The 27,343-nt window shown below is 46.1% G+C and overlaps 1 protein-coding gene across 1 annotated transcript in view; it reads left to right on the top strand.

Moving 5' to 3' along the window:
• The first annotated feature begins 3,000 nt into the window (after positions 1 to 3,000).
• The window catches only part of STX10 (syntaxin 10), a 112,619-nt gene continuing 88,276 nt past the window's right edge, over positions 3,001 to 27,343 (top strand). The window contains exon 1 of the mRNA XM_086961907.1: positions 3,001 to 3,154. Coding sequence (XP_086818033.1) covers positions 3,120 to 3,154 — 35 coding nt within the window. The 5' untranslated portion in view covers positions 3,001 to 3,119. The remainder of the gene's footprint in view (positions 3,155 to 27,343) is intronic.

Raw genomic sequence — 27,343 nt, 5'->3', positions numbered from 1 at the left:
ATTTGCTTGTTCCTTATCATTCGGGGAGGCCCCGTTTCATGTTGTTGCAAAACTGTCTCTGTAACCACAGAACATGACTACCAGGCTGCTCCCTTTATGTAACATTAGATTTAAGACAAGGATTCCCCTTGGGCTCAATGGGAATGAAGAAATGTATATACATCTGTGATTTACCTAAAGAACTATTGTTGAGAACATGGTTACCTATCGATAGAAAAACATTATAGTCAGCTTACACAAATTAATCATCTTTAGCTCATACTCCATTAAAACCACGAACTTAGCCTGAGAACCTGGGACCCGATTCTGGCTAATCAGCAGTTATCAGCCAGGCTAGCTTGAATCCAGTGGCAAAGTGAGCAAGGGTCCCACGTCTGGGCATACCTTGCCATCTTAGGGCAAACAAAGCGATACCAAAGAGGATGATGGACAGAACGTCGGAGCAAATCAAACACTTACCCCCAGTCAACTGATCCGGGTTTAATCCATCATCATTCTTTAGTTCACTACACCTCCCCAGTTCAGACATGAACATATGCAAATCAGTCTGACCCTGTGCCTCATGGGAACAGTCCAGCCCGAACTGCCAAGCCATGTCTTCCCTGGAACGGAAACAAGCATCCTGGGACAGGTTTCTGGCTAATCAGCCGTCATCAGCCAGGCTAGCTTGAATCCAGTGGCAAAGTGAGCAAGGGACCCACGTCTGGGCATACCCTGCCAACTTAGGGCGAACAAAGCGATATCAAAGGGGATGATGGGCAGAGCATTGGAGCAAATCAAACACTCACCCCCAGTCAACTGATCTGGGTTGAATCCATCATCATTCTTTAGCTCACTCCACCACTCAGACATGGCCATATGCAAATCAGTCTGACCCTGTGCCTCATGGGAACAGTCCAGCCCGAACTGCCAAGCCATGTCTTCCCTGGACCGGAAACAAGCATCCTGAGAACCGATTCTGGCTAATAAGCCGTCATCAACCAGGCTAGCTTGAATCCAGTGACAAAGTGAGCAAGGGACCCACGCCTGGGCATACCCTGCCAACTTAGGGCGAAAAAGCGATACCAAAGGGGATGATGGACAGAGCGTTGGAGTAAATCAAACACTCACCCCCAGTCAACTGATTTGGGTTTAATCCATCATCATTATTTAGCTCACTCCACCACCCCAGTTCAGAAATGGCCATATACAAATCAATCTGACCTGTGCCTCTTGGGAACAGTCCAGCTCCAACTGCAAAGCCATGTCTTCCCTGGACCGGAAACAAGCATCCTGGGACCGGTTTCTGATTAATCAGCCGTCATCAGCCAGGTTAGCTTGAATCCAGTGGCAAAGTGAGCAAGGGACCCACGTCTGGGCATACCCCTCCAACTTAGGGCAAACAAAGCATTAGACATACGTATGCATGCACCTTCAAAGTTATGTGGGTGCCCTTTTTTCCTTTTTATTTACTGATCCGAGAGGGATGAAGAAATAAAAAAGAAAAAGTAATGCAAACGCGTTTATTTAAAAAAAAATTTTTTTTTACCTTCAATGGATGGGTAGGTCATGAAAGCGGTTGGAAGGGGAAGGAACGCTCAGGGAGGGCAGGGGGGATGCAAAACAGAAGGCTGTGAAGAAGCACACGAGAGAGAACCATACAGGGTGCAATGGCCTGATTATTCACCAGAAATTTTCATACTCATTTAGACAGACTGAGACGAGGGCTACAGAGGTAATCATCCATTACTTATCAGCAGTCTTCATTGCTCTTACTCCTACTCGCCCCAGTCATTATCAGTCTCCACGCCCTCACCTTTTACAGGGCTTGGAAAGTTAGAGGACGACAAGGGGAATCCAAGCTCGTTCATGGCACTCTGCTGAGGGCTTGTATTTTGAACACTCACGAGGGTTCTTGTTTCCGAGGTGGTATTCACTGAATAAATAATGACTGGGATGAACACCAGTGGAACTAAGAATAATGAAAATTACTGTTGAGTAATTAGGTCATACAGGAGTTGCTGGTGTAGAGGTATCAAGAGTCTCAGATTTATATGCCCAAGCTTATCCAGGCAAGGTTTTTTTTCTTTGCACCCTGTGGTTGGTAGTCTTGTTTCTCCATCATAAAACTAAGACTACAAGCCCCAGAATACAGATAAAAATCTAACACTGATTGAGCTCACGCATGGACCTCAAATGTTGAAAGGTCTGTAACACACCAGACTCGCCATTGACCAAGGAAAACTTGCAAAGTTTGTGTGATGCTGACATGAAGATCTATTGTTTCTTCTACTTTGATTGCCATCTTTCTCTTTTTCCAGGTCATACTTTATCAGCACACACAGTAATAAAGTATTTATTTGTAGTGCACGCAATTGGAAAGCAAGTCTTTGTTTTATATTTCAAGTTTATGGATGTAACGTGACGTCTGTTTTGGCAGGACTTGTAACCAATTGCTCTACTCAGATTTTCCTTTTTGCTATGTCCTCAACGCGATTCTAAATCTTCTATAACGACCGACAGGCACCTGCCATCAAAATACAAACAGGAATCAGTTCCGTGACTTGTTTGGCTACTACTGGTTGGTTTGTATTAATTAATTGCGAGAACATTTTTCTTAACTCCAAGATGGCCGCCGTGATGGTTGTTCTCAGAGTAAGCTGCAACGGACGAGGAAAATAAAGAAAGGACCACGGTACTATCTTCGAGGCAACTGGACAGTCAGAGTAAAATTTAAATGTCCAGTAGAAATAGATGTTATGATTATAGTCATGTCGAATAGATATTTAGCTATATTAGCCTCTACTCTGTCGGAGTAGTATATTTACAATGATTTAAATTATTGTACAGAGAGCAGCACAACGTGTAGTCATATTTCCAGGAATACTGTGCGTTTAGTTTATTACGCAATTTATATGCTGACTATCCGCTTACTTTGCGTTGTCGCAGTTTTTGGGGTTATTGCCCTCGTTAGGAAGGCAGAGGCCGATAAAGCATACCCTTTCGATATGTCAGCCGGGCAGCACTAGCGATATCCTCTTTTCATTGCTTTTACCCTATTCACATGGGAAGGTTGCATTTGGACTTCCGGTTAGCTTGGTGTTGACTTCAGCTGCTGGATTCCTGGAAGTAGGAACAACATGTCTTTGGAAGACCCTTTCTTTGTGGTCAAAGGGTGAGTAAAGTTGAGATCTCTTACTTTGGTATAGTGCTTTCCCAAACATATCCTACTTGTATCTAAGCTTTAACCCTCCCCCAGTACGCTGCAACCTCCATACATCGACCCCCCCACTGTCTCTCACTAGTTCATTTGGAATTTTCCTGTATACGTTTCTCACCCCACACGCATCCCCCCTCCCCCAATCCCCCCCACCACTGGTAAACCAATGTGTCATGGATCCTACTGCAAACAGAAGATGACCTCACCTACCTCGAAATTGATAGTAAACATTTTCCATTATTGGGTTACAAGGAGACCCAGGGACCCCGATGGCCCTACACCTTCTGCGTTAATCATAGCTATGTCCCCGACACCCCTCCCCAGTGTACTGGTCACTTCCCTAAATATTCCTCCTGGATCTTCCACTGTCCCCAAATAGTTTACTATTATTTTACCTGTTTACTACTCTATTCGCAGTACCTCTCCTCTTACCTAGTGTGTCACCCACCCCCTAACTATCTAAGGTTTTCATCAGGACACAATGACCGCATGACTAAATCCCAAGTCTCGTCATAATTCCTTCGAAAGTGCTAAAGGGTTACGTGCGGCCAGAAGAATATGATTCAGGGTACTTAATAGTATTAATGAACCATGCAGAGTTGATCAATGTGGGTTGCATCAAAACCATCCACAAAAGTGCATTCTAATGCTCATGGACAGGGGCGGTTTTGCCTGTTGAAATCTTTAGACACGAGCATTGTTGAGTCGAAACGTCGACATTTTTAGTATCGAAAAGCTTGTGTAAAGATACATACATACTTAAATAACAGAAGATTAGCTTCTTTAAATTATTGCAGGTCTAGTTTTATTGTTTGCATCAGTCTAATGTATATGTTTTTTTTTTTTTGCACGAATCATGGCGTACTGTGTTGTTTGCACTATTTGGAAGTAATTTTCAGAATTTACATAATATGGATTTAAATATAAATGTTTGATTGTTTACGCTATGTGGGGCCCTATGTTTTTGATTGAGTTGTATTTTGTACATATTTTTGTTTCGGGCTTGTGTCTTTACTTATTTTTTCCGAATGTCAATACCCTTAAATCTGAAGATGCAACCATTTGATGCGTTTCCCCACGGAACCTTTCATCAAGATTCAGTTTTGCGGAGCATGGAACACTCTTCATTTCCTATGTGGGATGAGGAACATGCAGGTAACTTCAGGAGAAACAGACCATATTTGATACAGCACTCGAAAAAAGTGGAGGGTAATTGGAGTACAAGATATCTTTTGGGCACTGCGTTATCCTGTGTCCAGTACATTTGTATGGTGCTGTAATTTAAAGCTACGTTTATCAAAGGTCAAGGGTTTTGAAGAACAATTTCAAGTAATCGGGCTGTCAGCTGGAAGCCTTCTTTGTATCACCCCACCAGTCTACAGATGACGTCACATTTTTCTGTATCTTTGTTTTGCAAGCTTCTTGCAGATTGTCGCTACTGTTTGGAGACAAAGAAATGAGGGATGGACACATCAAAACCACCGTACATCCTTTTGCAACCTGTACGTCACCGGTTTGCCCCTCTTTTGTAACCGAGTGCTTCCAGGTGTGGGCACTGAACACCTTAGGTGCCTGTGGGGTTCAGCATCTCCTTGCATTGTAGTACGCAGACCCACACTGAATAAGGGTAACTTTGAATATATAACAAACCCAGTTTTTTTAGGTCTCGCCTGTCAATGCGCTTGCGCATTGAGCTTGCGAGAATATAGGGGCTTAACGAGAGCTTAACCATCGGGCGATTTCATGCTGTGCCCGTGAAAAGCAAGCTCAATGCGCAAGCGCATTGACCTGAAAAGCGCGTGCACATGAAAGCCAGCCGTCTGCCGCCAGCAGCTTCACTTGAAAGGGTTCATTTCGCACTTTTCATGGCCGCCAGGCCGTGTCGCATTTCTCCTCCCCCCTCCCCACAGCAATGCCCTCCGTCTCATTTTGTGCTGCCAAGAGCTTGTTTTTCATGCTTGTTTAATAGTACATTCGTCACATATTACAGTCTACTAGCTGAATGTCTCTCTCCTTTTTGGTCTTTTTTTCCTCTTTAATTCTCGCAGTAAACAGAAAACAGACAACAGGCGCCACTGGGCCTGAAGGCAGTCAGAGCCATCCTGCTTGTTTAATGACTTTGCATTCCCATGTGTTCGCAGTAAACATGCCTGAGGCGCCAGCCCCATCCGAACTGCGCGGCCTCACTTCCCCTCCCACCCTTTCGACTTCAGGCATTCAAGCGGGAAGCATGTCGCAGAGCCCATTGTGTAGCTAAAGAGATTTGTTTTTTCAAAATGCACACCATGTTTTATCTTTAATACACACAGGCTAACACTTTCAACGGAAGCATGGATAACATACCTTTTGCAGCTGCGCCGCCTATCTTTTGTTTTGCACGGCACAGCGTATTGCTTGAAGCTGTTTTTGCTTCCCCCTCCTGGTCCGCATTATGAGCCCTCCCCCACCCTCTGAGCACAAATGGAGCCTTTCTCAATTAAGCGGCAATGCTCCCTCATTCCTCCTCCCTCCCGTAACCATTCCCTGCTCTGCCCAACTCCTCCCTTGCTCCCAACAACCCCATGCACATGTCGTGCGAGCTCCTATAATGTGCGGGCTTCACAGCAGCATTTTTGAAAATATAGCATTTGTAGAAGCTTTTCCATCCACAGCCATTCGATACTCTGCCCGACCCCTCTCTCACCCCCAACAGCCCCATGTATAGGTCTCATGGGCACCTACAGGGTACAGGCTTCACTGCTGCAGCATTTGCATTTTCAAAAGAGTAGCGTCCACGACCGATAGCACCAATTCAATGTAAGTCCCTTTATATGTTACCTTCCTTTTCCTTCACTCGCGGCAGCTGCTTTCATTCACTTCGTTAATTCTTCTCCCAAAGCGCCTGCACACTAGCAACGCGTGCATTATTTATTTCTAATTTGACCTGACCGCATGCCTGCAGCCTGTCGATTTCCTCACCGCCTTGCACCCTAGGCATCACGGCCTATTAGTAAAAAATAATATCACCAATACCGAGTTGTTTCTGCTCCTTTACAACCCATATCAGTTAATGCTCAATTAAATTTTATTAATTTCCACCCCAGCGCGCGTTCGCCTCTCTGCCGCGCTCCCTCCCCCCCGCTCCTCTGTGGTGCTCGCGCACCACTGGTTTGTTTTGCCTGTTCCTTTTTTGCCAGTGCCAACTCTGTGGGCAAAAATCCTCCAAGTAAGGCATTCCCTGCCTAAATTGTCAAGTCAACTGGTCATACAAATAGTTACATGCAAAAAACTTTATAGTTGCACATTGCGTGACTGCAATCAAAACAGGAACTTTGCACCAACAAAAAGGGCTTGCACAGATTGAATGGAGCACCATTTAGAAAGAATCCATATGGTAAACCTGATTGACTTTGGGCTACAATGAAAGCTATCCAACTATTCACGTATGTTATATATAAAGATCATATACTGAATTTAATTCCCTTTACACTTCACTTTACTCGACACTCATCCCCCTTCCCCCCCATTATTGCTTGAGTGTGTGAGCTCCTCCCCCCTCGTTGCTTGCGTGTGTGAGCTCCTCACCCCCCTCGCCCCTTGTTGCTTGAGTGCGTGAGCTCCTCACCCCGCCCCCCCCTCGTTGCTTGCGTGCGTGAGCTCCTCCCCCCTCACTTGCGTGCGTGAGCTCCTCACCCCCCTCGTTGCTTGAGTGCGTGAGCTCCTCACCCCCTCGTTGCTTGAGTGCGTGAGCTCCTCACCCCCTCGTTGCTTGAGTGCGTGAGCTCCTCACCCCCCTCGTTGCTTGAGTGCATGAGCTCCTCACCCTCCTCGTTGTTTGAGTGCGTGAGCTCCCCCCTCGTTGCTTGAGTGCGTGAGCTCCTCACCCCCTCCCCCCTCGTTGCTTGAGTGCGTGAGCTCCTCACCCCCTCCCCCCTCATTGCTTGAGTGCGTGAGCTCCTCACCCCCTCCCCCCCTCGTTGCTTGAGCGCGTGAGCTCCTCACCCCCTCGTTGCTTGAGTGCGTGAGCTCCCCCCCCGTTGCTTGAATGCGTGAGCTTCTCTCCCCCCCCCCCCCCCCTCGTTGCTTGTTTTTCCTTGCCCCTCTTCCAATTTAGGTTTTTGAGCGCTTGGCTTGCATAATATAAGGAGCTTGTGATTGCAAATCCTATCACTTCAGGAAGTGCCGATATGCTTAGACCGTCATTTGAGGTAAGCCCACTGATGTGCACTCTTTATAGGTTGCGATTGGTTTTCGCTCCGCTCGCATTTTGTTTGTTGGTTTTGCTATTTTATTAGCTTCACTATTGAGATATATATATATATATATATATATATATATATATATATATATATATGCTCTGTTCTGCATGGCACCTTGATTTGTGTCTCCATCCTTAATTACAAGCGTCCTCGCTATATGCACTTCGAACGCTTGACAACTACGATGCTGAGCACACCGTTTATACTTTCCTCCCTTGTATATTTTCCCTTGCTCGCATGCTTTATCGCTACGTCGCTGCTTTAAGTTTGCACTTTTTGATGTCCCTATGTTTTTTAATATGCAATTCAGCCACGCCTGCTAGCTCTCTGCGGCATGTGGCCCTGGTGTTCCGTTTCTTCACTTGACCCATGACACCCTGCGCTGCTTGCTGATACTCCATCGGGGTCTCTAACACTGAGATTTGTTCATTCATTGACAACTGTTTATGATTCAAACTGTTTATACTCGATGATATTTCCTTGCCCCAGCCATGACTATATCTTTCTTAGGCATCATGGCTCCCACTAAGTCATTTACAAGACCAATAGCTCCAACTTTTCTAATGCGAGACCTATTGCATTTCCAATGCTTGTTTCTATTGATTCCTCGTTTTCTGATGGACTATTGAGGCAAATTGACTCTTCTTGACGTCTAATTTCTCTTTTTTCGCACCAACTTTCCAACCACCTTGCATCTGCAGGAATAACGACTTGTTCTTTTTAATGGCATGTTTTTTGCATGGCTTCTGGTAAACCCCAGCATGGACAGTGAGTGGCCTGTTGATACAATGCTGAGAATGATCATCAAAGTGCCCAGCCTCTGAAATCAAATCAAGACAATTTAGTAGTATGTACTGGGGTGAATGTATGACATTGTTCTGCATTCTGTCCATCACCTGTGCTTTTTGCATTTGTCACCCCAAGTGGGATGGGTATGCTCAGACGTGAGTCCCATGCACTCCACACCACTGGATTCAAGCAAGCTGAGCTGAAGACGGCTGGAATGCCAGAAACCGGTCCTCGGAAGCTTGTTTCCGGTCCAGGGAAGGCATGGCTTGGCACTTCGGGCTGGACTGTTCCCATGAGGCACAGGGTCAGACTGATTTGCATATGGCCATGTCTGAACTGGGGTGGTGTGTAGTGCAAAAAAACGATGGATTTAGGCCCAGATCTCTGTACTGGGGTGAATGTATGACCGTGTTCTGCATTCTGTCCATCACCTGTGGTTTTTGCATTGTCCAAGGCAGCACCCGCAATACACCACTAGCGGCACTTGGGTGGCTGGGTGCAGGGGTGCCCAATGTTAGTCTATGGGAATTGGTCTGCACATAAACAGGCTGCTGGATATGACTGGGATTGTATATCTAGAAACAGTGGTTCCTGTGGAGACAATAACGTGGTATTATTAATAGTAATGCACAATGGCAATCAGGTGGATTTCAGACAGAGACAAGCGAGTACACTTTAGTTTGTGTTTTTTTAGTTTATGGCAAATGTTTTGACAAATATCAAATATACATAAAAAATATAAAGCTTAGTGTCCCCAGTGCAAATTGGAACCAAACAAGGAGAAATGAAGTGACAGTTCATAGCATGGTTTCCATTATTTTGAAAAAACTATCATTTTATTTTTAAACAGTTTTCTTCAACACTGTAAGCAATAATCAGGGCTGAGATTATGATTTGTTTTCTTTAAGTTGACGGCGTTTCGACCCTTCAAACAGTACATGGTCTCTTCAAGACCTAATGATATAGGGATGTCTGGAGCAGATATAAACGCTGTGCACAGCCACGTGGGTGGAGTGAATAAACACCGGTCAAGTGCCAAAAAGATAAAAGTAAAGATACTCACATTGGACCCAGCTGGGTACTGAGTGTGAAGAAAGGTGAGAGGAAAGAGAGCTGGCAGCGACGATGAATGAGGTAGAACTAATGCAGTACGGAGGATGGTATCCGTACTAGGTCGTGAAGGTGGAAGCAATGGTGCAGAGAAGTGATATTGAGGCGGGAACAGGTTATTCCCAGCTGTGAGTCTTCTTCCGAGTTAATCTGTGAAGCACACGTGCGGCCGCTATGCGTCTTCCTTTCTGCAGCTGGTACAATGACCAGCTGCAGAGGGGCTTATATACGGTTGATAGAGCGCGCAGGTCACCCGGGTCACTGAGTTTACCAATTTTCCACGCACTGGGCCCTGGCGTGCATATGACTGTCAGTGTTTGCGTGAACCGGGTGAAATCCTTAGCACGCTACTATGAGTAATTCGGGGGGTGACTTTTACACCACTTACTGTTCATGTACCTGACTTACCACAGGCACATTACTCCTGACAGATCAGGAGCTAGCAGTGGATAGGTGACAAGATTCCTAAAGGGAATAGAACTCTTATATACCAAGTACATTTATCCACACTTTATACTGTAAATGACCACAGACACCTGATGAGTTTTAAAGATTTATCAAGAAATTTCAGAATGAATATGCCAATATAATGAGGCAAATACAAATCAACACATCAATTATTAAAACTAATGCCACAATGTAACTATGGATTAGGGCAAGTACCATTAGAGTAAGTGAGAACACTACAGGGTAAGAGAAGTAGGAACAGAGCTATTCACCACAAGTTTAAACTAGGGCATGGGACTTGAACAGGACCTAAAATGTTCACTTAAACTAGGCTACTTATGCTATTCTTACTAAGTTCACTGCAACCCTGCTAAAGGGAAGGGAAAAATGGAACACACTAGTATAATATGACAATTTAATAATATCCTACAGGTAGGGAGAGAAGTGGAACATTTCTAATAAACAATTGCATATAATTTGCTTTCAAAAAGGTGATAGGGCAATATCACAGGCAAGAGTGCTTTATTAAGAAGAGAAATAAGAGAGATAGGAAGACGTAAACCCACAGTTTAATAATTACCTAGATAGGAATGAGGACTAACCCTGGCCACGGGTCAGTTTGGAAAGACGGGGACAAGGACCCTCAAGGATTGGAATACCAAAGTGCAAGCAGGTACAGCTCACGGACAGTCAGGACAGGATACCCCTCAGGATTTAGGTCAGGACTGGGCTCACCAAGGTACGACCAACACCCACAGCTTCGGATGCAACGCCTGTGTTACCCCTCTCTGCAAGTAATCCGCCAGTAACCCCGATTGGGTTTTCGAATTTCCCCAGCAAAGTGCTTCGCCAGCACTTAGGACTATTTCCACCCCTAGGAGTTTGTGGAAAGTATGGACAGAGTGCTCCGCAGCACTCTAGATTGATCACCTATAGAGTCCGTAGGGTCAGTGACAGGTCTGCTACTCGTACAAGTCGGACAATTTCTCTAAGCTACACTAGGCCAGTTATACGGTTTGGGGACCCTTAGACCACCCACAAATGTTGCGAGTGACAGTTTCCCACATTATGATTGGTCAGGAGAGGTGACTTTGTCATTGTCACCTCCTAGAATTCAGTGTTCTCATCATCAATATTAAATTTTGCATACCCGCCCCTTCGGTTCACGTTCCCAGGCATAGGAATAAAGAAGACAATGCAAGTGCACAGTACATAGCAACATTGTAGCGCGGTCAAGGTAGACTGCAGCATCTTCGAGGTGGGTTCCCAGGCGCATCGTGCTTCAGGAGCCAGCTGGCTTGATTTAGCTTCTGCGCAGTGGGGTTTCTCCCATGTCACGTGACCGGGTTCAGAAGAGCTTCAAGTATGGTGCAGCTCCCGTTTCCCCCGGCCCACAGATACGCGGTACATGAAAAGTACGTGAAAACAAATTAGAATCATACGTAAAAATGATCACACTGTATACCGTTATAGACTTCACTGCACCCCTTATTTTATAATATCTATAGCATTAAAGGTTAGTGCAAAAAGACAGATAGGCAGAAGCAGCGGTGGCAAGCAGAGAGCGTGGTGAGAGACAAGCGGCCATGTTTGCAACAGTGCGCATGAGCAACAAAATCCCTCCAGAATGCGAGTGCGTCATATCACGTGAGTATGACCGACGCATGCGCAGACTGGATTTCTGCAAAGCAGCCATTTCCGTAGTGCAAGCATTGTTAGGATGAAAAGACACACAGGCAAGCCTCCTGGGGACACCCGCGTGTTGGGGAGATTGCTAAATAAATGACGGACAGGTTGAATTAATATGATTACAAGTTAGGCGAGGTTCTTGAATCAGAGCTAGTCGCTTTACGTGCAAATCCTTGCTCCATCACGGTTACACTTTGCACTCCGTTTCTCAAACGTTACTCTGAAGATCTTTATCTCAGCAGTAATATTAGTTAGGTAGTGTTCCATTTACTCCACTCAGTCGTTGATTTAACGGAAATCAGTTCTCAGGAGGTTTAGTTCATGTAGTCCATTTCATATTCCATTGCTGAATTCTTGTCTATCACCACCTGCAGGTCTTTATTTAGGTCTCGTGGCGAACAGTGCGAAGCGCTGTCTCAACAGATCTATTGTTACCGACGCAGCTTTCCAGGAGACAGCACCTGGCCGCGAGCATTTCCTCTCCGAGGAGGCGATCGGAGCGGGCCACGCGCTCGCGCTCGCTGTGGCCAGCTGCTGTCTCCTGGGAAGCTCCAACACCATACATGCATGCGCATACACAGAGACACACACACACGAGCGCCCATGCACGCACGCACACATACAGAGAACCCACCCCCGCCGTCGCAAACACACACACACACACACGCGCGCGCGCACACACACAAAGAAGTGCACCGAGACACCCCCCCCCAGGCCCACTTACCGCCACTCCGGACTTCATCCGCCACCGCGGGGCTCTCCCTCGAGCATGGGAGCCCCGCGTCACCAGCACTGCTTCTCTCTGTGCCACTCTGTGGGCACGTGCACAGGCTTCCAAAGACGGAAGTCCCGCCCCACGGAAGGTTTCTGTTTCGCTCACGTTTGAATCGCTGGGGGCGTGTGGTGAGAGCGAAGATCGAAGGGAGAAATGGTGTTTGGGGAAAACAAGAAAGAAAAAGGCAATGCCGAAAGTGAACCTGCGAGAGGACTAAGACGAAGAGATGAAGTGTCGGGTGGTGGAAGAAGCACATGACTGTAAATGAACGAAGACCAGGCACGTTTCACAACTTCGGTGCGTGGCAGCGTCGGCTGCACGTTCCTGATTCAAAGTTGGAGTTTCTAATCTTTTTAATATACAAAATAAATGCCGTACAGGGATTTGATGTTGCCCATAGTCGCGTTGGCCGTGTGTAGGCATGGCATTTTAATCCTCTGTTTAGACCTTTTCAAGTACAACCAGGCGAGACGGGCGTACGGGGCACGTGGCAGTGGTGTGGTGAGTGAGTGGCATGTCTGTGCTGGCAGATATCTGAGGTTTTTGGGCCAAAGTGGTGGCGGTGGGCAAAGGAAATTCATCATAATAAGAGGGCACCGGTGCATTGTGGAGAACGACGCCAGCGTTTATTTGCGGGTGCGAGGCTGGTACTGCCAAACTAATCACTCGCATCCAACCGGGCCCGGCTGGGGTGAGTGGTCAGGCGTCGGAAGGATGGGAGAAAGGAAGAGGAGAGCATTGCTGAGGGCCCCCAGCAGTTGGGACATCGGGCAGAGAGGGGGGCTGAGGGAGACGTGATGTTATGATGCAGGATAGGCCGCCGGCGGACGAGGTGCCTCATCCCGTAAGTTTAGTTTATTTGTTTTTATTACTATATTTATTTAATTACCCCCGACCTCCTACCCTACCCCCTCACCGCGCGCGTACCCCCGGAGTCATGCATGCCACGAGAGGGACCTGTAAATTTGATGCCACCTCATGCACTTACATGAATGGTGTGGTGGACTTTTTAAACTACTTTACTTTCTTTGGCCCTTACAATCAAGTGCTTGCTGCTGCCGCGATATGAGAGAGCGTGTGAGCGAGTATGAGAGCGAGATAAAGAGGCAGCCTTTAAAACTGACCTCAAAGTTCTCCTCCTTCAAAGACACTTCAAAACTTAATTCACGCCCTCTCTTTTACCTGAAGGAAGACCTTCCATTATAGAAAATTCTTCTTTCCATGACTATGGAAGTGCCTTCCCATTGTGTTCTTGTGGTGTGACAGTCTGCCATTTATTGCAGTATTATCCTTCTACCTATGTTTGGCACTCGTTTATACATGCACACGTCACTTTTCTCTTGTATCACACCGCTTGCTACCTCTTACATTTTGTTTGCTTTCAATTCTTGCACAAGTGCTACCATTGCCTATGTAATGTTTGTTTTTGTGTTTGAGTGTCCTCCATTTATTGACGCTTTTGTAACCTGCACACGTCACTTTTTTCTCCTGTAATGCACCGTTTGCTACCTCTTGTATTTTGTTGGCTCACGATTGTGTCTTTTGTCTCATCTAATGTAACGTTTGCTTTTGTAATTTGCTCACTTGTAATGTTCTCATGTATCAGTTCTGTTCCTATTGTGAAGCGCTCTGACACCTTCGGGTAAAGTCCCCGCTATATAAAAATGCATAAATAAATAAATAAATTGGGCTAAAGGGGCTTCAGCCCCCCCCCCCCCCCCCTCGTCTTCTGCAGCCTGGGCTAAGATGCCCGCATGACACTTTCCTGACACGCATTAAAATAATTAAAGCATGGAAACCTTTCTTCCCCAGTTAAATTTATATTTAGGCTGCGTGTAGCATCAGATGCTTTAGCAGATTCCGAGAATGTGACTTTAATTACCCTTTCTGAGAGGCCCAGAACCAGCCCGCCTCTGAAAGGTTTCAGCATCCCTCCCTGCTCCCCACCTCTTGTTTTGTTTGAGACGGGCTGCCACCGAGGTCAGGTGATATCCTTGCCTGAATGTGGGGATTTCACCTAAGCACTTTTGGTGTGTTGAATTTGTATTTAGTAGTTTTTCCAGGCAAAGCAGCAGCTGCTTTGAGGGGAACATTCAAAATGTACCCACTTGTTAATCTAAATACCAAGATTGCATTACAAGAAAACCGAAATACGTTGTGTTGGAGGAATTTGCTTGTATTGACCAGTGACTGGGTGCAAAGTGGGGAATTGTTATAATAAAACATAATTGAGGTTTGTGTTTGAGTCTAAACACTTTTCAAGCTGGTACCTTTATATCCCACTCATATAGTGGGTGGAGAAGCGTGGCTCAGTGGTTAGAGGCGGCAGACCCAGAAGCTGAGATCGACCGTGGACCAGGGTTCAATTCCCCGCCTCGGCGGGTCTCGGGCTCAAAATTCCACGGACTCGACAATTCTCACTCTGGTGCCTAATCAACTCACGGGGTCACACTCTGCGACTCTGGGCAATAGCTTGCTTAATCTCCACTATGGCCCCTCGCGGCGGGATGCCTGGCTTTCACCTTGTGGACACCCTGCCGTGGTTTCTCACAGGGGAATACCAGGACGGGTTCCCTAAGCAAGCGCCGGGACGCTTACGGGCAGCTGTGCGCTTTACAAGTCCAGTACATTTACATTTACATTTACATATTTCCACTCTCTGTATCCAGATGCTTGAATATCAGAATATAGGCAGACCCCTGCTTTATTTGAAGTTGCTGTTGACTTTTGAACGTTATGCGTGTTTACTGTGCATCACTGCAATTAAACGTTTCTTGTTACATAAAGCAACCGCATTTCAGTTCTGTGTCCTATGTACTGTGCAGATGGTACACTTTAGGGTATGCTTTATTTTTTGTAAATGTGCAGTGGTCGCATCCCTTCTTACTCAGCTTGCTTAGCTGGCAGAATGGTGTTGCAGCGTTGCCTAGGAGTTTATTATAGTTGAGCTTTTTTCTTTCAGTTAAACAATGGAGTGACATTCATACGCCTAAATTCAGGATGCTTCCTCCCTGCCAACGTTTTAGGCATCTCTCTTTTTAAAGTTGGGAACATTCTGTTAAAACAGCTGTTTAGGATGTAAAGTATTACTTCTCACGAAAGAGACTGATTTGTGATAATGTCCTGAAAGCAGCAAGGACAGTCTGAATCAATGTAAACAATGGCAGTGTATAGTTCCTAATGTTCTATATGCGATTTGCCTTCAACTAGTAATTACCATTGGATCATTGTGTGCTGTCTCCCTCTTAATGCCTGTTTAAAAAGAGTGCTCTTTATGCTGGACCCAAGTATGTTGCTATTTAAACACCACCAGCGATCAATGCACGCTTCCACCACACACACACAGCACCAGACGTCAGTGCACGCTTTCACCAGGCACACACACACACCACCAACCGTCAATGCACACTTTCACCAGGCACACCCCATCAGCCGTCAGTGTACGCTTTCACCAGGCACACACACCACCAGTCGTCAGTACACTCTTCCGCCAGGCACACACGCCACCAGCTGGCAGTGCACACTTCCACCAGGCACACACACCACCAGCCATCAGTGCACATTTTCTACAGGCACACACACCACCAGCCATCAGTGCACGCATCAATTGTTAACACATCCACAATTAACTATTGTAACAATCGCAGTATGGCACACTTTACTTTTAAACATGTCAGTGCACGTTTTTCCACTATGACACACACCACCAGCCATCAGTGCTCACTTTCAACAGGCACAAATACACCACTAGCCATCAGTACATGCTTTCATCAGGCATACACACCACCGGCCGTCAGTACACACTTTCAACAGGCACAGACACCATAAGTCATCAGTGCACGCTTTCACCGGGCACAAACACCACCAGCCGTCAGTGCACCCTTTCACCAGGCACACACCACCAGCCGTCAGTGCACACTTTCACCAGGCACAGACACCATAAGTTGTTCGTGCACGCTTTCACCGGGCACAAACACCACCAGCCAATACAGAGTTTGCAAAACAAATCATTCAACACATTGTCATATACATTGCCAATAACTCAAACTTGAATGCTGCAAGACCTATTGCATTGCAAATGCTTGTTATTGTTGGCTCCTGGTGTGCTTCATAAGAGCCACTTCCGCAGGGCTCCCCCTGCACCTCTTGCTCTCACTCCTGCTGTCCTCCATGTAGGAAACCATACTTAGATAGGTAGGTGGTTTTGTTGCTTATTTTGTACACCTTTGTTCTACCACATTATGCATGTGCATCATTGCTATTTACAGGAGTAGTTAGGGAATTCTGTACCTCTGTATGCTGCTCTTTACCCTTTCGCTGCAGCGGCTATTCCGCCGCAGTGCTAAGGGGCGGGGGGCCGCGCGGCGCTCCGACGCTGGTGACTGAACCGCTCCGTCACGCCCCTCGGGTGAGCTGTGCTTGGGACGGAACGGTTCTGTCATGGCCCGCCCGCTCAATAGAATGCGCAGGCGCAAAATCAACGCCGCGCAGGCGCGGCGAGCGGGCCGTGACCGATCCGTTCCGTCACCAGCACAGCCCACTAGAGGGGCGTAACGGAGCGGTTCCGTCACCAGCGTGGGAGGGGTTAATTGCCTTAGACTACGTCAGACCTTTGGGGCAAAGTATTTCCCATTGCCTTGCTGATGAGAGGGGGCAGTTGGGGTGTGTGGTATGGCCTAAGTTTATCCTTGAATCTCAAGCTTCCCAACCACAGCCGTCTGTCGGTTTTCCTAAGCCCTCTGGAGCAACTCTTTCCTAGGGTTCTAATTCGATGGACTGCAAATTCTCTTATTTCCTTAATTGCCAATGTTCCAACCACCACCCCCTTCAAAGGGGGCCAGGCCTGCTGGCCATGGTCTGTGGATCTTGCTGACGGGCAGACAGTTCCCCCTCAAAGTCTGGCGCCTGTGCTCCTATGAAGTGCTCTCCTAGCCAGGGCACAGTCTCAGATGCAGGGCTTTAAGTGGGCCGGGTCTCGGACCCAGTAGTAAATCAAAGCAAACATTGAAACTGCTCCCAATTGGGCCATATACTCATGTTCGTACTGGATTAAACTCTGTGGAGGCCCCAAGGCAGTCAACATTTCTGCCCCCCCCCTGCAAATTATCTTCACATAAGGATTGGGTCACCTTGTGAGCCCGTGTATAGTGTACCATAGGTACCCAGGGCATAGGGGCATCCAAGGCCTACCAGGAGCTGCAATGAATTATGCCACCCTTGGCTGGCCATCCAAACTGACACCACAGGCTGATCACTCAGCTTGGGCAAGGTGGTGTAATCACCCCTTGCTTAGATATAGTATACCTATATCTACCTTTTATATATAGAAACATATATGCCTATAAGTCACTCCTATGGCAGGCCTTGACAATCCTGAAGGCAGAGTGCTTGGTTTTATGTGAGATGGTGCTCTAGCATGAGCTGAGCCCGTCTGCAGCTTTCGGAACCATGTCCTTATAGCTGTTCCATGATATAGCCATACCATATACTCTTTTAAGTGCATTATAATCCTCGCGGTTAATGCTAACTTTGGTTTGGCTTTATCAAAACATGATAAACATGATAGCCTGGGGCCCTGAATAGCAGGTTCCCAGGCCAACTAAGTCAAAAACCATCTAAACACTAGGCAAAAAGTTGGGGTAACCATATAGTCAGATACCCACCTTTCTACACAACCCCCCCCCCCCCAAACGAAAGGAGATAAGGCTATCCTTGACCAGGTAAGCCTATATTGCCTAAGTGGCCATATAAGGAAGTACCTGCACTAGCATGGTTACCCTCGATCTCATGGTCCACTAAGCAATCCCTCACCCTAAGGGTATCATAGGGTCTCCACCACAGGGAATCTCTACCTGTGGTGTGTTTTGGCAAAGTAAAAGGCTGGTGCTGAGATGGAGTACTGAAGTCAGGCCCCACTAATATAGGGCTCAGCTTCCTCCAATCACTTTCCACCATATATGCCTTTCTTTCCAGGACTGAGTTGCACTGTGCTTAGGTTGATCTGGTTAAGTTCTGCTACTTGGGCCTGATCAGTGTAATCATCCTCATCATCCCCTTGGTTTTCATCAGGGAAATCTTCTGTTGAGGGATGACCCTCCCCTGTACTGCCTGAAGGACCTTGGTTAGATGCTTTAGCTACATCATACTCTTCTAGTATCTCTATCAGGTGCTTGAGGGTAGGGTTTCTAGTTCTGCATAAGCTTCTCAGCTCATGGAAGGTAAATGTGTCATATCTAGAAGGTGCCCTGGGAGGGCCAACTTCTGTGGGTGTAGGCACACTAGGCTCTCCAACCAATGACATTTTCTAGTGAGGTGTGGTGGGTGCACCTACCTACACTAAGTGTTACCTACTAAACCTCTCTAGGAGTTTTAGTCAGGGTGTGCTAGGCCCTTTGCTCTACAACAACTAAGTTCAGTAGAACTTAAGTATTTAAGACTTGATTTATATGTACCTCTAGGTACCTTAATGTGATCTTTCAAATGATATCTTAAGATTATATGGTAAAACAAACAGCAAGCTCTTATCCCACCGCTACCACCAATGTGAGAAGTTGGCCTGGTGTATGATGTCCACTATTCTAGTGGGCACCCTGTACCAGTCCAAACAACCCTTATGGTGATGGTTGTAAAGTCAACCTTATAGACTCTGAAACGAAACTCTTGGACCTTCGATGTTCCATATCCACTGGAAGACTGAAGACATCTCCCTTGTGGTCAAGAAGTGACCACCCTGTGCAACCAGGCGCCACCAGTAACTTGCCGGTTTGTTTTGTCGACGCTTCTGTCGGAACCCGAAGACTCAGCGACTCAGGAACTGGACTTCCAGACTTCTCCGACTCCGACCCACATCCACAGCAAAGCTGAGACCCGTGGCGGACACGAGTGTCATGGGACCGGACACCCTGGACTACCTGCTCTTTGCTAACCGTGCAGCTTCTGAGGTACCCTTGAAGTTGTGCATTGGGGTTTGAGAAGCCCCAGACCCGAGCAGCATTTGCACTGAAGCTCAGCCCTCCACACTCCACTAGTGCCGCGTTGGGCCTGCGCCTGCATATCAGCTCGACGCGTCTTCCCGGTTGCTAGCCCGTTGGCTAGTGAGCCCTACGAAGACTTTCTTTTGAAATTACACCGCTTGCCTGGTTGCTCTCGGTTTGCACCAGCTTCCCTGCGAAGGAGAAGCTCCCCAGACCTTGCTGGTCTGACCTGAAGCCAATCTTCCCATCCTGCGTGGATCGCATTTGCCAAGGCTTGTTGGGTCCAATCGGGATACCGACCCCGCAGTCAACAAGATCCTTCGTCGGACAGCTCGAATCCAGCGCCTGGACGTCGTCGACGCCTCCTGGTCCTCGTGGCTGCAGAGACAAGCTTCACCTCTTCACCTGATTGCATCTCGACATCGCCTGGTTCCTTCCTGGTCACTGGCTAGTGACTCAGACTCTGTCCCCTCTGCTTTCAGGTTCTTCTCGACTCTGATCCACCCTTGGACCCGGACACTTTTCTCCTGGTCGCCTGCAGCACTTTCTTGCAGCTCTCCATAGGAAACAGCGGCGAAACCTGACACGAAAGAACACCTATGCACCCTGCTTCCCTGGGTGAGGTAACTCGAGTACTCCGGTGCTCCCGTGGGTATTAACTATCAAAGTGTCCTAGTTTAACAGGGGTCTACCGTAGTCCATCCGGAAGTGTCCAAAATCTACTACTTTGTAACTTTTACGTTCCCATTCTAACTCTATGGTAACTCACGTGTGTGTTTTTAGACACTGCACACGCCTCCCGTGGGCCTCCTACTTCCATTCACTTGGTTGTTCACTGTAGCCCTAGCTAGGCCCTAGGCCTATTCACTATTCCTCAAGTGGTTCTTATACCACTTACTTAGTATATGGTTTGTGAGGCCCCTAGGGCAGAATTGTTGTTGTGCAACTTATAGTATGCTTAATGAGTAACTTGTAACGTATCTCGAACTCTGACCTCATAAAGAGTGCAGAGAGGTTGTGTTAGTAATAAATACATATATATTTGATATATACCTTGTGTGGTGTCCTTTCATTTGATATTCAAGGGATTATAATTGGTAAAACAGCTGGCTTCACATGTTCTCTGAAGTTTTAGCCTAAGACTGCTTTGTCCATGCTACCACTAGGATAGCTGGACTATAAGGTTTACTTTACAACCATCACCATAAGGGTTGTTTGGACTGGTACAGGGTGCCCACTAGAATAGTGGACATCATACACCAGGCCAACTTCTCACGTAAGCACCAACTTACACAGGCTGCAATGGCAGGCCTGTAGTTCCATTTTGAATGGTCTCTCAAGGGTGGTATAATACATGTCTCAGCCCATGGGAGACTTCTGTGGTACCTTTGTCCTGGGTACATGGGTACCATATACTAGTATGGGTACCGCAGATTCAAATCTGGGGTGTAACTAAGTACTGGACAAACCAATTTAGGGAGAAGGCAGATAGACTGGGGTCCTGATAAGCAGAATCTCAGTCAGACTAGTCAAAAATGGCATCACATCAAGCAAAAAGTGGGGGTAACCATAGAAGTAGATCCTACTTTCCTACACAGGGCTTCCATTTTGGTGGCATCCCACTATTTGTGTGGTTCTTGGAATACCCTTCCTTCCATTGGCGTATATTTAACAAGGACCCCCTGAGTTCATAGAAATTAGATTCCTAGACCAGGGAAAAGTAACCATTTGATATTTAACAATCTAGGCAACCATAAGAGACAATCAAAGAAGTTTTAATAAATGGAAGGGAATTAAGCTACAAAATGTTTGTAAAGAAAACAATTTATTAAGAGCTACAAAGAACAATATCACATTCACAAATTTAATATGTAGGTTAAAAGAGTGTAGTTTAAACAAACTAGATTTAAAACAACAATCTATAAATCACATGGCATGAATCACAATGCAAATGAGAACATATATAAAGTTAAAAAACACTGGAAGTGGCAGATTGGTACTCTACGCGCGTTTTGGCGGCCAGCGCCTTCTTCTGGAGTAGCCACAAAAAGTTTAAAAAGTTGTTGTAATGATGTAAGGAAAATACTTTTCTTTCTTAGTTTCTTTAGATAGCGGTTCTAGCTGTCTGGTAACAAGAGTATGATATGTAGATATAGCGTGTAAAGCTCAATGGCGACGTCTAGTCCAGATAGGATATTAGTATTTTATTTCCTAGATGGACGGATTCCAAACAAGAAAATATCACGCTGTATGAAAAAAAGGGTTAATAACTGATCCCGCCGACCGGAACCTCTTATTCATTCAAGTGAAGGATATACTTGGTAATTTAAAATAGCGAGATCCTCCTGATGTGGAGATATTTGGTAGAGCAAAACTCCTCTAATAAGGTGGTTCTTCTTCCAATTGAGATGATTAGTTAAAGGTTAAAATAACTCCCTGTCCAAAATGATTCAACAGGGCTCTCTACATCCGGCGGCGGGACTCGAGGTTTGTGCAAGTCTACTGTTATGAGACCACCGCTCTGTAGGTGTTTGACAGCAATTTACAGATAGATGCCTGGACTATAGCTCAGTATATGAAATGGGGGAATATGGTGGTGGAGGGAAGACTGCACACTTTTTAGGATCTGTTGGAGGGGGCTAACCTAAACCCAGGATAATTTCTACTGGAAATTATGTTAACTTTGACAGGCACAAGACAGGTGATGTGCAGCATCTATGGAGCTTTGATTTGAGATTCCACTGGTTGCATGCATTCTTACCCTGAAGGGTTGGTGGGAGAAAAGACTGTCAATAGAACTCTGACTGTAAATGGCATGGATGTTTGGAATCTGTCAAGATGGTCACGTGGAATGCCCGATTCTGCTTTTTCTTTCAGTTACCACGAGACCCCAGCTGCTGTATTTTCAATACTGGAATAGTGACGAAACCGACAAAACAGTTTGTTGGGTTTCAGAGCCTAGGAAAAATGAGGTTCATTTAGTCTTATTGTAACGAGTAGTTCTGGTGGCTGCTTGCTCTCTTGGTCTCCCATGCTTGACAAGTTGATGGAACAACAGAGTTGGCTATTTGAAGAACAGATGTACAAAATCTTTTTGTGGTGCAAACTATGCGATTATCAAAATCACAGGTTTGCAACCGCAAAAGGTTTTATTCTTTTTTTTTTTACTAGTTACAGAATCACTTTTGCAAATCTGAAAATCCTTTCTGGCTCGTAAAAGGGGTTTTGCAAATCATTCCGAATCGCAAATAGGATTTGGCATGACATGGGAGCCACATCCTAAAAGCCATTCACAATAAAAAGTATATGTGGTTTGGGACTGAGTTGGAGGGGCGGGGCTTCTTCTGGTGGATCACCGAATGCGCCAACACAATGGCCTCCACAGGGACAGCCAACACCAAAGGACCACCCAAATGAGCCAGCTGGTTCACAGAGAAGCTAAAATCCACCAACAGCATAAGCCAGCAACTAGAAATTAAGTGGTGCATCAGCAAACTGAAGACCACACTGAAAGAAAGCAAGAAGAAAGCCTTAGCAGACAGCATTGAAACCAGCGCAAACTGCAGCAAGTAACTCTTCGCCATCGTGAAGGAATTCTCAAATGCCACTGAGAACAACATTACATCCTCCCAAAAACTAAGCAACACACTTGAAGACTTCTTCCACAACAAGGTCTCGGTCAGCCTCGAAAATACCAAACCCCAACCGAGTGCCGCCGACAGTATTAACCAGCTCACTCCCATTGACATGAACACCTAACACCCCAGCACCCAATTGGCCATTCTCACCATGCTAGAAACCATCTCCATCGTGAACTCTATGCACTCGGGAATACCCATGAACCCCTGCCTCCATCACGTCTACAACTTTGGAAGCAAGACCAATGGCAAAAAACTCAGAAAAGTCTGGAACACCTCCATCACATCAGCCTCCTTGCCCCGAGGACTAGAAACAGGCAGAGGTTAGGCCCCTCCTGATAAAACTATCTGCTGACCCAGCCAAACCTAAGCACTACAGGCCCTTCTCTATGCTCCCATTTACAGCAAAAGTTGTCAAGAAAGTTATCAACCGGCAACTCGTCCACCTCTTGGAGTACTACAACCTCCTGGACCCCTCCCAATCCAGATTTGGAGCTAAACGCAGCACTGAGACCGCCCAGATCGCAGCCACCAACGACATCAGGGCCTTCCTGGACCGCGGCAAAAAAGCAGCCCTCATCCTTCTATACCAGTTAGCAGTGTTTGACATCGTCTAACATCACACCCTCATCAAAAGACTCCACCACATCGGAATCCCAGGACATGCCCTCGAATGGATCGCATCATTCCTCTCCAGAAGAACCCAGAGGACCCGTCTCCTACTGTTCACATCTAAGCCCAAGATCATCATCTGCGGGGTTCCCCAAGGATTGTCCCTCAGCCCCACCCTCTTCAACACCTACATGACTCTCTTGGAACACACCGTCGGATCACACATTCTCAACATCATCTCCTAAGCCGACGACACCCAGCTCATCTTGCGGACCGTAGAGCCTACCACCGCTAGAGCCAACTTCCGCACTTGCATGCTAAATATTGTCGAATGCTTCAAGCTCAACACAGACGAGAGAAGTCCTCTTCTTCAGGAACAACACCTCGTCCTGGAACTACACATAGTGGCCTGCAGAACTCAGCCCACCCGGTCCAACCGACCATGCCCACAACACAGCAGCAAGACTCATCCTTGACCTCCCCAGAAGGACCCACCTCACACCCCAGTTCAGGTAACAATACTGGCTCTCGATACAGAAGAGATGCCAGTTCAAGATGCGGACACATGCTTACAAAGCCCTACACTGCGAAGGCCAGCATACCTCAACAAATTCCTGACCTTCCACCAACTGATTAGACATTCAGATTTGCCTCCCTATTCCTCGCAGACACCCCATTGATATGCCGAACCCGCAGTGCAGGACGCTCTTTTTCGCACCTGATGGCCAGGACATGCAACAATTTTCCCTTGCACCTCCGCACTGCCTCATCACTCCAGCCATTCAAGAAAGGATGTAAGACCTGGATGTTCGATTGAGAACCACCATGCAGCAGCCAACTTCTCCTGTGGCTTGAGACCCTCACTGGTGATTTGCTGTGCTTTGTGGATGTTTGATTGATTGAATTTGACCAACACCCTAGTTCAGAGTTATTCAAACTGGGGGGCAGGCTCCCTCGCCCCCCAGGGAGATCTTCAGTAAACCCAGGAGGCGTCCCCAGGCTCTAGGATCATGCTGATAAGTGCTTTGTCTTAAGCAGAAAGAGTGTCAGTAAGCCACTCCATTTTGGGCCATCGCTAACCTCTTTAGTCATTCATATCCTGGCTTGGGAGTAGGTGATTAAGGGGGAGAGACTCGAAATATTCCTCAAACCTCCCCTCCCCCATTTCTGATAATGACACTGTGAGAACTCGTACAAAGCTCACTCTGTTGAGAGAGAGAGCACCTCTGTGCACAACAAGTAAGACTCGTGGGTCTAATTCATTTAAGCATCAAAAGTTCAAGTAGATTAAACGACGACTAGTTCATTAAGTCTTGACTGTTTATTCAACAGTTGTTAAAATTGCTGCTTCATAATCAACGCAACATATCCAAAATTACATTTCCATCATCAGATAAATCATTAGGAAGCAGGTTATCACAAATCCCGATGCATTTCGGGCCACGCCCTTCTTCAGGGGATTACTCTACAAAAACAATCCAAAGAAGTACAATTCAATCAAGCATCCAAATGTCATAGCGAGAAAAAATAACATAAAAAAGTGCTCATATACAAGTAGTGCGCTGGTGAAAAGGGTGCAAGAAAAAAGGTAAACGCCAAAAAGCAGGTGTACCTAATGTTCAAGCAATGAGAATAGTGACACGTAGAGAAAGATTAGAAAATAGTCAGCCGGTATGGGAGAAAGGATCACCACGTGTTAATGCAGATGAAAAAGGTGGATAAAAGTACAGCAGGATTAGCAGTGAAAAGGTAAGATCCAAAGTAACGCAACCCAAGTTAAAAAAGTTAGACGAGGAAAGGAGTAGTCCCAAGATGGGTACTTACTTAAGGACGAAGTTGAAAAACTACGCGGAGTTCCGCGTAGTCAGTGTTAGTCAACGGAACAGCTAAGCCGAAGTGAAATATAGGCGTGTGGGAGCAAAGAAATGAAAAGAGGACTGGTGGTCAAAGGTGGAAATAGACGTAACCACTCCCAAAAGAGGTAGAAGGCAGAGGCTATGTTGGAAAGGAGGGTATCTAACAAAAGCAGATATCACACAATGAACAACGTAATTAAAACAAGAAAATGCATAACTGAAATATGACATTGCATTACAGGTAGCATAGAAATTCCATGCGATCGTTAAGACCATGAGGTACCATGGTGGACATAAAACGGATCCAAAAGATTTCTCTTTTGAGGAGGGTGTTCTTATTGTTCCCAGTGACTTTGACTTGCTCAAGTATTTGAAATTTCAATTGAGCCACACTGTGTCTGTTTTCCAGAAAATGAGAGGCCACACTCGATTTCAAGTTTTGTGTGCGAATGTTGCTTTTGTGTTCTAGGATGCGCACACGGATTTTTCTTTCAGTATGTCCAATGTAACACTTGCCGCAAGGGCATTTCAACATGTAAATCACGTTACTGCTTTTGCACGTAGCATTCACATTGAGTTTTATAGTGTGTCCTTTCATGGGGTGAGTGGTTTTGTTCCCAGGGATACAATTACTGCAGTTGCTACAGTTGTAACGAGGTTTGAGACCTGTGTAAACAGTAGGTGTAGCGGTAGAACTGGGTTGACTCAATATTTCTTTCACATTGCGACCTCTGGTGAAAGCGAACATCGGGGGTTGGCTGAATAGACCCTGGAAGTCGGGTTCCATGGTTAATATGGGCCAATGCTTCCGGATAATGTCCTGAAACTGTTTGGACATCTTTGAGTATTTAGAAACAACAACCATACGGTTCGACGGTTCTTTAAGTTTGGGTTTGAGTAGTTCAGACCTCAGGCATTTGTTAGTCCTCTCCAATGCCAGATCCAGAATGGGTGTTGGGTACCCACGTGCTCTCAGTCTATCCAGTGTGATGGTAAGTTCTTTCTTACTTTCTGATTCACTAGAGACAATTCGTTTCACTCTTAGCAGTTGTGCATAAGGTAAGTTGTTTTTCAGGTTAGGTCGATGAAAGCTGTTATAATGTAATGTGGAGTTCCTGTCCGTGGGTTTCCTATAGATTGTAGTGAACCACTCATTAGGTTGTCTGTGTATTTCCACATCCAAATAATGGATGCATGCAATTTTTGCTGTATTCCCAAGTGAATTGAATACGATCAGTGACATTGTTCCATGATTCCAAAAAGTTAGTTAGGGTGTCAGTAGAGCCTTCCCATAACAGGAAGACGTCGTCAATGTACCGCAGGTACAGTCTCCCATGTTGTAGCCAGGTGTTTTGACATAAGATATGTGACTCTTCAAATACTTTCATATAAATATTGGCGTAGCAAGGAGCTGCCGAATTGCCCATGGCAGTGCCATTCAGCTGTAGTATCCACTTGTCTAGTACTGTAAAGTAACTGTGATACAGAGTGAACATAGTGAGATGCATGAGGAAAACTTTCAAGTCAGGATCAAGATCAGATGTGATTAAAGTTTGTTCAATTGCTTCCATTCCGCCATCGTGAGGGATGGAGGTATACAGTGAACACACGTCCACTGTACACATGATCAATTCCGTGTTCTTAAGATTATTCATGATGGGTTCAAGTTTAGACAAAAAGTCAGTGGTGTCACGTACATGTGACTGAGTCTTGAGGACAAATGGTTGCAGGTACCTGTCCAGAAATTTACCAGTGTTCTCATGTATGCTTCTTCGTGTGGATACAATCGGCCGAAAGGGGGGTTTCGTGGGATGTTTATGCATCTTGGGGAGCATATACATAACAGGAGGTCTGGGATTGATGGGAGTCAGAAATCTTCTAGTCTTGTCATTGATAGTTCCATTTTCAAATGCCAAGTTGATGATTTGGATCAGATTTTTAGCAAATTCAATGGTTGGATCTCCAGGTAATATGTCATAAGTGTTGGTGTCATTGATATGAGCCTCAATTTGTTGT

This window comes from Lissotriton vulgaris, chromosome 1_1 (assembly GCF_964263255.1).
Source record: "Lissotriton vulgaris chromosome 1_1, aLisVul1.2, whole genome shotgun sequence".
Taxonomy (NCBI): domain Eukaryota; kingdom Metazoa; phylum Chordata; class Amphibia; order Caudata; family Salamandridae; genus Lissotriton; species Lissotriton vulgaris.
The sequence above is the reverse complement of the archived record's forward strand: the minus strand, read 5'-3'. Positions and strand labels throughout refer to the sequence as shown.